Raw genomic sequence first — 11,157 nt, forward strand, 5'->3', positions numbered from 1 at the left:
GCGAGTGCAGCAGTCATATTTGTCCGTCTAAAAAATGCACCGAATATGATTTCTGTGTGAATGGCTTGGTTTCGGTTTTAACCTAATCAAGATCTTCTTCGCATTGAGCTTCTATATTTCTCTAATATTTTGAATGCATAATGCAGCAACTGCGCGTTTCGTGGGCTAGACTAACAAAACATTAAACTACAACGTCACTTACATCATCATCACCGCATCTCGCGCTCCACTGATGACGCTCCCCAACGCACATCTAACATTGGATTGTACTATTTTTGCATTCAAATGCAAATGTTTATTTTAAATTCGACTAATATTCATTTTTTTATTCACAATCTCCTCATCACAGGCAGGCACAGCACTCACGTTCCTGTTTGTGTGTGCTGTCTGCGTCACTCATAGCACGTGCCTATATTGTGCACTATATCGAACATTTTTTATATCGTTATCGAAGAAGGTGTACCATCGATAAATATCGATACCGTTTTATCGCCCAGGCCTAGCTGTGAGTCAGCATTATTTGTCAGCATCATAGACTGTATAGAGTTAGCATGCGCGCCAAAGGGGAAACAGGGGAACTGAATTCACCGGAACACCGGCATTGTATGCTACTCTCCCAGGAAACAGTCCTAGTCCTCCGTAAAATGTGTTGCACACATCTGAATATTTGGTTTGAACTGTTCTGGAACAGTGCTGTAAATACAACTTAACCACTGATTTCTAGTTGTGTCCTCTTTTGGAAGACCAAACAAAGTAGTTTCGCCTTCACAACGAAACACACAGCGTCTCGACATGGTGGCGGCGGTAACAATACTACAGGGAGAATCAAAGTTACGCCTTCTTTCTTTGCGTGAACATTTGTGCGGCGTTATGCAAATCTTCCCACATAGTGACGTAGACATGTGGGGGCGTGTTTAAATGAGGCGTTTTAGGAAGGCGTGGACGAGTCTTAACTTTTATAAAGAATATTTCTTTGGGTTTGAGACTTTAGTCTTTGCAACTTTAGGGATCTTATCTATTCACGAACAGCTTGTTACACTCCAAAGAGAAAGGGAAAACTTGAAATTGCATCATATGACCCCTTTTATCAACTACCTTACTAACTATTAATAAGCAGCAAATTAGGAGTTTATTGAGGCAAAAGTTGTTGGTTTGTTAATAGTGAGAATTGGACCTTAAAAGAAAGTGTGACCAAATTACTAAAACTAAAAAATAAATTTAAGCTAAAAATATATATTCAAAAACAAAATGTAATACAAATGGCAAAAGCATGTAATATATATGAAAATAAATAAAATAAAAGGAAATTCAAAATATAAATAAATACTATAAATGTACATATACCTCGTTGCGAGTAAATGTGCAGCACCTGGTCCTTTCTTCTCAAGGTACTAAGGTACTAACACAGAAAACTTTTTATGCATTTTGACTTTTTTTTTATACGACAGCAGCATTTTGGGCACCTGAAAACAAACTTTTGAAAAAATGATTGCAAGTTTTTAAAAATTATACCATTGCCATCTCTGTGTAAACTACAAAAATGCAAATTTGAAAACAGTAACATCATGCGCATCTGTATTTTGTGTTCACTCTATAGTTATGTGTGACGTACAAACTTGAATGCATATGTGCGCAGGCGTCTACTGTCTCTTTACAAAGTAACATCGCCAACTACTCACCTAGCATGCATAATACAGCATTTTAGTCGTTTTCTCGGATCCGTGTGATTGTTTTGCCATAAAATCCGTGTGATTCTAGTACAATCGCTGCTGTAAACAAACCCTAAATGGCTTTCCAGATACTTCACCCTCTCTGTTCTTCTCTGGTGGAACGAGCTGCCAACCTCCACCCGATCTGCTGAGACCATCAGAACCTTCAAGAAATAGCTGAAGACACACTTCTTCCACGAGCACTTAACTAAAACGCAACCATAAACAAAGGCACTTCCTATAATAACTCCTGGCACTTGGCACTGTGTATTGCAAATACTGTTGGCTCTTCTGATAAATTGCTTGTGATGTTCCACATTTGTAAGTCACTTTGGATAAAAGCATCTGCTAAACGACTAAATATAATTTGGAAGTTGACATGTCAGGCTGGTCGGGATTCCCAAACAGTGGGATGTTAAAAGCATCTGTGTTTACGCTTTCAAATGGCTTACTTATAGTTTACTATGACAAAAAAAAAAATGTATTGTGACAGTAAAAAAAACTAAAAATTACACACTATTACAAAGCATAACAGGTAGAGAAAGATAACAGATACCCTGCCTGTAATTTAGGTAGAAGTGAGGTGACGGGGCTCTCTGCTTCCTATAATTGGTGAAAAGCACCTTTACTGAAGCTAAATTCAGCAATTTCTCTGTGCATTTTTAACAAACGTGAGCTCTCAGGCAGTGCATTAAAGAGGGAGGGGTGAGAAGATGCTGACAGGTTGGAAACATCCTAATGGAGAGAGGCAGGGCTCATATGCAGCTCGAGGGAATGAATACAACGTCAGAGATAGCAGTGCGTAGTTGAAGCAATCCCTAATTCCCCAGACTCCAGCGCTGCCGCTGGATATTATGCTGTTCATCAAACTCTAATAACAAGAGATGGTATCATCTCTTCCTCATGTGATCTCCATTACTCCCACTATTGCTCCTCTTCCATAGCTTGTATTCTTCACACGTGTTCACTCACCCATAATATCATCATCATTGTCATCAGAGATAATGTATTCAATGTCAAGCCCTACCTGACAGTAAGCACATCTCCCTTCACAAACACTTCACACAATGTATACACTTCCTCACATCGCTGCTGTAGACTAAACACACGTTCTAGGAGCTGTTTAAGGTTCATAAATCTGCCGGCTCTACTACAGTTCTCCCTGAACAAAAGCTGAGAACAATGAGGTTATTTAGTATTCCTGCTGTACGGCTTCTTCCGAGAGCAAACACAATAGCAGAGAAAAGGTCCTGAACCGCCTCTCTCATTGCTTTCAAGCACTGCTCTCACCTGAAGAGGAGCTCAAGTGCTTGTCTTAACATGGAAACCTTTTTAACACACAATAGCAATGTTTTGCGCATTAGGCGGAGAAGGGTTGAAAAGATTATGCATGAGAATAAACGAAAACAAAAAGCTGCATCTGTAGTGTACACAGTGATTAGGCCGTGCATTAGTCACACTAGCTTTTACACGATCTGTGTCACAAGAAGAATATATATATACAGTATATATACTGTATAGTATATACACATACTGCATTTCCTTGGAGTCTGGGGGACAACTTGCAGAATTTTATTTCACAAATATTTTGTAGTGGTTCTAAAATAAATAAAATGCACCGACTGCAACAGCTTCATTGTTGTGGAGGGCACTATGCTAAAATTTGCACAAGGGTTGCCAGGTCTGTGAAAAACAAAACCAGCCCAATTGCTATTCAAAACTAGCCCAATTGCATTTTTTCCCCATGGTTTTCCTCTATGTCGGGGGTCCCCTCTTTTGAAATTGCGTTCTGAGGGGGGTTCCCTCGCCATCAAAATAGCATTCCGGGGCGAGGAGGGTAGATCACTTTAACCCACATACTAATATACAACCCTTGGCAATAGTCTAAAATTAGCCCAATTTCGCAGTAAAACCGTGGACTTGGCAACACTGCACACTACTAAATATGTGAAAACTGCACCATTAAAATTAGTTGAAACATCTACACTAGCCTTAAGTTTTGGGTTGTAAGTTTTTTTTTTAAGTCTCTTACAGTTACCAGCCCAGCATTTATTTGATTAAAAGTAAAATCAGTAATTTTGTGGAATATTATTACACAATATTAGTTACTTAACTAAACTTAACTGTTTTGTATTTTAATATATTTTAAAATCAAATTTATTCCTGTGATGCAAAGCTGATTTTCAGCATCATTACGCCAGTCTTCATTGTCACAAGATCATTCAGAAATCATTCTAATTTGCTGATTTGTTGCTCTAGAAATTATTATTATTATTATTTCGCTATTATAATGTTGAAAATATTTTTGTGGAAACCATGATACATTTTTAGAATTCTTTGATGGATAGAAAAAAAAATTGTATAAACATAATAACAATTGAAAACAACAAACTGATTAAATACAGCAATGAGCTAATATTGTACCTTAACAGAATTCAATCCTTTAGACATAATTTTATGTAAATGAGTTGTTAGTGACACTTAACAGAAAACTAATCTAAAAAAGTACACTTCTGCCATTTGTCCTTTACAGACTGTTGTATTTTTGCATTTACTTATTGTCCTTTATTAATTTTACACAGTTTATTAATATGATTTCCCTATTTAAATATACGAATTATTTCATGATTTATTTATTGCATTTCCCTGGAAATGTCATTACTATTGGCAGTTCTGTGAGGCAAAATAAGTTTTTATGAACCATAAAAACAGCACCACTTACGTTTACAAATTTGAAGGCGATCCTATTTAAAGATCTTACAAAAGGCCGGTGCAACCCTACCCTGGTCATAAAGTCTTAGAGTTGGTTTAAAATCAGGATGTGAACATTCAGTGTGTGTTTACCACACTGTTTATACATTTAACTCAGGGGCGGATCTAGCCGGTCCCTGAAGTGCTGATGGTGCAACAGCAGAAACATGTCCGGCTCTTCAGCTGTATCAAAGCCCTGTCCCTGGATCTCTGAGCATTGGTTCTTACATCATTCCCTCAATACTCCAACAGGAACATCAAAAGGCAATACAGTCATTAAAAAAAGAAAAAAAGATCAAAAGAAAGGAGTTGGCTGGTCTTCAACTATTAATAAAGCTTGACAGTATGCATGTCGATCTGAGGGAGAGAAACCTTGTAACTACACAAGGACAGAGTTAGCCAGGGCTTAGATGAACATTGCATTGCTGTCATGAGCTAGCCTCTGCGGATTTGAGGGAAGCCCAGGTGGTTTTAGCTGGAATGCAGGCGTCCTAGAAAACAGCCTGTGCCCAGGATAAAAAGCCCACAACAGAGGGTGATATTCCCTATAGTCAAATTTGAAAAGTCCTTCTCCTGTTTTGTGGCTGAGAAGGTGTCATCAAGAGAAATGGAAACGAGGGGGTGAAAAACTTACCCTGACCTACATGCAACAGTGGGGTGGTTCAACCTGCTCCCACGAGAAATACATAAGGTCAAGAGCGCGCTGAAGAGCTGTGTATTTGTGTATAGTTAATACAGAGTAAATGAGAGAGTGTGCTTGAATATATAAGGAGATTATCAGCACTATAATTAGTTTTAGATAAATTTGCAATAAACTATTTCAGGTCTGTACCAGTGTGAGCTTTCTGATATATATTTGGTGGAGCTTGTTCCAAACCCAGACTTTCTCACTTGCAAACGAAGTCTATAATACAAGGAGAAAGCTATCTGTTAGCATTCCCATTCATCTCAATGGCAGTTGCTCAGCCCCTGGAAGTGTGTGATTTGTAATCTGCAATCACGGCTCTTAGGCACGCACTTCTTTCCAAACTCTCCACTATTGACTATCATGAGCTGTGACAACAAAAGCAGCAAAGAGGAAAAAGTAATTAAATTAAATAAATACATTCAAATTGAAATTTGATTTATACTTGCTTGCAAAACTTTATTTCATCATTGGCAGGCTTTGCAGTGAACCTGCAGGTGATCCTGTCAAACCCACGTGCCCTGTTCAAGAGAAGAGGAGCCAAACCAGGGATGCAAGAGTCTGATTTCCTCAAACAGATCACTAAGGTGGAGGACTTGGAGCCAAAGGCCAAGAACTGTACCCAGGTCAGTAGAGCAACCTGCATTTGCATCCTTCACACTGATTATCATGAACGCTACAGAAACATCCACTTTCTGATGTTCCTTCATTTGTTCCTAGTCTTTCTTGTGTTCGAGTCATTAGTTTAGATATTATGACTCAACCCTATCTTTTTGGTACCAATTTGAAAACCTAACATCATATGGAGGTCTATTCTTCTACCAGTGACAATAGTGAATAGCACTGTCAAGGAGCTCTTGAAAATGAAATCACGTTCCTATGTATTTGACTCGGTCTGATTCTAAAAGCTCCTGCATTCATCCGTGGCCCATTATCTCAGGAGCCGAAATCTCAAGCTCACCTCAAGCTGACCTTACTCGTGTCAAAATGCTCTCTTCCTCCCCGTACCGCACGTCACGGCTCCTGCCATCATCATTATCACCCAATTACCCTAATGGTAGCCACACTGCGATATTAATAGTGACTATTAGCAGGGCTGACAATTCCACTAATCACCAACACCAGCAAGAGCAGGACATGTTTCCAACGTCAGCCAATCAGCTATGCGTCATTTTGTCAGACACAGCATAATGTGCGCATTGTAAACAGAGAGCGGAGAGTGCAGGTTTGTTCCTGTGGTACAATGCAATGCAAGCGTGTAGATATCGCACCCGTAAACAGAGTAGAAAGGCCACTGACAGTTACGAAGAAGTGCGAGTCGCTACTCGGACAAAGTGGGAGTTTAATATACTTACATTTGTGGCTGCAGTCCAATTATATGAGGATGGCATTATGGAAGTAAACAAAAGGAAGTGCTTGTGCCAACAGTTATGGGTCTTCGTGATGGGTGTGAGCGGGCGTCTGTCCAAAGTGGAGCACTGCCAGCGACGTCTTTCGGAAAGGTCACATTTGTAGAAGCGTTCTTGAGGGTCCCAGCTGATGACTGTGACTAAGCCTGCAGGCAGGGAGATATGGCTAACTCCCAGCATGCACTTCAAATGAAGCACAGGGAGGCTTGGGTGGGTCATCTTATGAGAGTAATCAGACTGAACTGATGTGACAAGGAGGAAAGGGACAGAGGGAGCGAGGAAGAAGAAGAGGGCAAAGGGAATGTGTTTGCGATTGGCAGAGGGATGGCAAACATGCCATATAGATGGAGAGGTGAAGATGGTGTGTGAGAGAGATTCACAGGCTTATTTACAGAAGTCAGTGCATAGACTCTCCTATTTATTAATGTCAATCGTGCTCCTGCAGACCAGATCCTGCCAGCATGCTTCACTCTGCACAACACAATTGCTCAAATTATTATTCTCTCTCAAGGCTTCAGATGCTCATCCTGTTTAGATTCGAAAGAAACCCTCGGAAAAATCTTCAACACAAACATTGTTTGAGAAAATCGTTTCATACGGGACAGCCCAAATGGAATCCAGACATTTTTCATATTTTTTCGCAATGGAACTAAGAGTAATACACATTTATTAAGAGCTAAAATACTTGAAAAATTATAGGCTATAACAGTTAGTTTTGATGTCATGCAAGATTCTATCCTATTTGTAGAAAATCACTTTAAGGTGTGTTTATTGGTAACACTTAACACTTAATGCAATAGCTAACATTAACAATGAACAATACTTTAAAAGCATTTAATAACCTTTGTTAATATTAATTTCTACATACACTAATGCATTTTTAATCATGGTATGAATTTATATGAATTATATAGAATGAATAAATAGAAAGAGAATAGAAAAATTGTTCATTGTTAGCTCATACGCTACCATACAAAAGTTCGGGAGGATTTTTAAATATTTTTTTGTAAGACTGCATTTATTTGATAAAAAATCCATAAAAACAGTAATATTGTCAAATATTATTATAATTTAAAATAACTGTTCTATTTCAACATTTTTAAATGTAATTTTTTTGATGGTGAAGCTGAATTTTTAGCAGCCATTACTCGTTTTCAGTGACACATGATCCTTCAGAAATCATTCTAATATGCCGGTTTTCTGCTCAAAAACATTTTTTTTTATTACCAATGAAAACAGTTGTGTTGCTTAATATATTTGTGGAAATTTCATCTTCATATTATTCAAATTTAATTTTTTTCATTATTATTTGATGACTAGAAAGTTCATTTTGAAATCTTGTGTAATATTATGTCTTTACTCTAATTTTTGATCAGTTTAATGTGTTCTTGCTGAATAAATTAATGAGCAAAAAAAGAAAAAAAATCTTACTGGCTCCAAAGTTTTGAATGGTAGTGTACCGAATGCCTTAACTAATATCAATGAGTCTAAACCAAGAAAATGTTAATGCCTTGTAAATGACACATTACTTGATATTACTGAAGCTAAAATGGTCAAATTTTCTATTTCTATTTTTAGAAGCCAAAACAAGGTATTGAAGAGGGGAGATAGGATCTAGAGGAGCAGAAGGACAGAGTGCCTTCTCTTATTCCTGGATCGCTGGAAGTGGGGTTTCACTCTGTACAAATTGAAATCTGTCTATCCGAGTATTTAACAAGAGTACGACACACATTGCAATAATGGCAATGACATCTCCAGCACACTTGTCTTACAATATTCTAATAGATGCACATGCAAAGACTAAGACTGCTCCAAGATTAGTCCAAAAAGTATGAAGGGTTTAAATATTAATAACTTTTTCTTGAAACTCATTTACAATTACTAGAGCCCATGGGGACTGCTGGTTTCACACCTCCACAATGCTGTTATATCACTGCTTTCAACCTTTGCGCACTGATTTGTAGCCATTACATTATCGACATTAAAAATGAAAAGATTTATTACATATGAAAGCAGAAGCGCACAAGTTTAATTCTTCATGTATTATTACTTTCCTCCTATAAAAATTAGACATCACTGTGGGCTGCAAATGTCTTCGACAGCCGCACACAAACACAACTAATGAAGTTTAACCACCCACAAACCAATTACAATTCAGTTCAGGAAGTTCTCAATTTAGTCCATCTCAGACCTTCAGACTTATGATATCAAAAGTTTTGAAACCATAGAAATTTCATAATTCTTGTCACCAGTGTCAACATCATAAAAAACTAATAGCTACTAGCCTAAATAAAAAAAAAAATAAAAAAAGTAAGCTCACTGAAGACAACAGTTAGTGATTAAATAAGAATAAGAAACTAATTACAAGCAATAGGACATGTGTCAACATCATAAAAAACTAATAGCTACTAGCCTAAATAAAAAAAATAATAAAAAAACGTAAGCTCACTGAAGACAACAGTTAGTGATTAAATAAGAATAAGAAACTAATTACAAGCAATAGGACAAAACACTACAGTAGAACAAATAAATAAGAAATGCTACATACATTATAAAGTAATCAAATGAATAAAACACTGCATATTCTTCACTGTGTAAATTAAATATGCATTTCTTCTTATTAAAGTTACAAAAGTCATTTAGTCAAGAGCAGTGAGAGATTTTCTCTTTTTGTTGTTGTTTGTTTAACGTGAATGACAGAGAGCAGGAATATTAGACTGCTGTCACTTTAAGAGCTGCCCGGATCCAATATACTGCTACACATGTGCTTTCTTTCTCAGCTGTTTGCTTTCACTTAAGAACTAAATTACTGTTTATGAGGATACTTGCAAAGACGGGCATTTTGACACATACAAATGTGTGTATTTATCCTTTCAAAGCGGCAAAAATAACTCCGTTCAATACTCCCGTGCTCTAAGAGCACCATCTTCACGTGCCTCTGACAGCGCTCAGAAACAGTCTCTCAGACAGCACACACATATTCACTGCTGACTGCATTTCAACGGCTTAAAATTACTTGTTTTTAAACCACAATGCTTGAAAATGCGTGCAAGCGATGTTTTTGTGACCACGTAGCAGAGCAATGTCACATGAGCGTGTAACCGCAATAGAGATGATAGTCCTAAGACTCTACCAGTTAATCGTGTCTTCAGGTATATCGCCCACCCCTAGAATATTTATCAAGGGAACAACGGGGTTAGTAGACAGCAAAGTAAAGTGTCAGACCCCTTCATAAAAAGTATTACAGGATCTACCAGAGGGATACATCTTGTTATCAGGTCACAGGACACTTTGGTTACTTTCTGGGTTGCCGCTCCACAGTGCACCTTATTTATCTCTTATGGTTCTGCTAAATTAGCCTTGTTTTACAAAACAAGCCAATCTGCAGTGCCATGTGTTCAGGAAATGATGCGTCACACCTGGGTGCGGCAATTTAACTGTGCTCGTTCCCGGCACAGCCTCTATCTGATATAATTAAGACGTAACCAGTCCGAGAGATCCCATTCCAGCAACCTTCACGCACCAACAGCCTAAAACATCTCTGCTGAGAGATCACACACAATGACCTTATTTTCTGTTATGATGTACCTTATGTACGTGTCATTTCTTTCAAAATCCCTGTCAAGGAAAGTCATTTGGCGGCCATATTTGCAACCCTTCCAGAAAGCTCTTTCAGGGATTCAAGACCAATACTAATCTTACTTGAATGGGGAAATAAAGAAATCTTACAAACGGCTTGTCAAATGCACTTTTAAATGACATGAACGGAACCCATTTATGTTGTTTCTTTGGCTCAAAGAGCATTAAAAAGCATTTATTTGAGGTTGGTAAAGTGTTTCATGGGCAGTCCCATTTATAGTAATGTAGGTAAACTGCCTTGGTACATACAATATACATGTGCTTAATACGTGCTTGGTTCCTGTATTCTAAAATACCTGATTTCAAATGGTTTCTTTCAGGTCCTGGTCTGGCATACCCGCACTGAGAAGGTCAACCTGGGTAACGAAACAAAGCGGCAACAGGACTCGGTCTATATAGAGGTCTAGCGAGCGACACTGCACTAAGACTGTCATATAACACTGGATGAAGGCCCGCCATCATCAGCACTTTCCAAATCGATGGCCACCTTTGAACTTTAGGATACCTGCTCTGGTGGAAAAGACATGCCAAGCTGTCGTGGGATTCTCTACTGACACGCACTGTATCTTCTGGGGCTTCTCACTGTGGCGTCACACTGGATTACCTGTAACGTGGTAGAGTAGAAACCATGGATAAGGGGTTTTTCAAATGGCAACTGTACGTGAAAACTTGATCTTATTCCCAATGCGGTAGTCAACTACCATTTTCAGACTCTGGACACTCTGAGAATCAGATCAATGTCTGTGAACGGAAGAAAAGGAGCAGCTGCTTGAATAATGTACAAAGAGGTTGAGCGATGCTGAAGAGAATCGACCCGTCCACGAAAATAAAAGGAATAGTGGATGGAAAAACCCTGGAAATACCGTCTAAAGTGTGAGACACCACTACACAAGGACAGAACTTTTGGATTACAACTGTCTTTATTCCAAACGACCCTCTTTAAAAGCAAAGAAAAAAAAAAAAA

At 38.3% G+C, this 11,157-nt stretch overlaps 1 protein-coding gene across 2 annotated transcripts in view; it reads left to right on the plus strand.

Moving 5' to 3' along the window:
• LOC107718837 (galactosylgalactosylxylosylprotein 3-beta-glucuronosyltransferase 2-like) overlaps positions 1 to 11,133 on the plus strand; it is a 19,512-nt gene extending 8,379 nt beyond the window's left edge. The window contains exons 3-5 of one of the 2 annotated variants that reach the window (XR_001637463.1): positions 5,623 to 5,771; positions 8,133 to 8,273; positions 10,514 to 10,539. Coding sequence is in view for 1 of the 2 variants with exons in the window: in XM_016526079.1 (XP_016381565.1) it covers positions 5,623 to 5,771; positions 10,514 to 10,600 (236 nt within the window). In the remaining variant the exon portion in view is untranslated. Of the gene's footprint in view, positions 1 to 5,622; positions 5,772 to 8,132; positions 8,274 to 10,513 lie in introns of both variants that reach the window. The other variant, XM_016526079.1, reaches the window with a different exon arrangement.
• The last annotated feature ends 24 nt before the right edge of the window (positions 11,134 to 11,157 follow it).

This window comes from Sinocyclocheilus rhinocerous, unplaced genomic scaffold, assembly GCF_001515625.1.
Source record: "Sinocyclocheilus rhinocerous isolate Xijiao unplaced genomic scaffold, SAMN03320098_v1.1 scaffold3288, whole genome shotgun sequence".
Lineage (NCBI taxonomy): Eukaryota > Metazoa > Chordata > Actinopteri > Cypriniformes > Cyprinidae > Sinocyclocheilus > Sinocyclocheilus rhinocerous.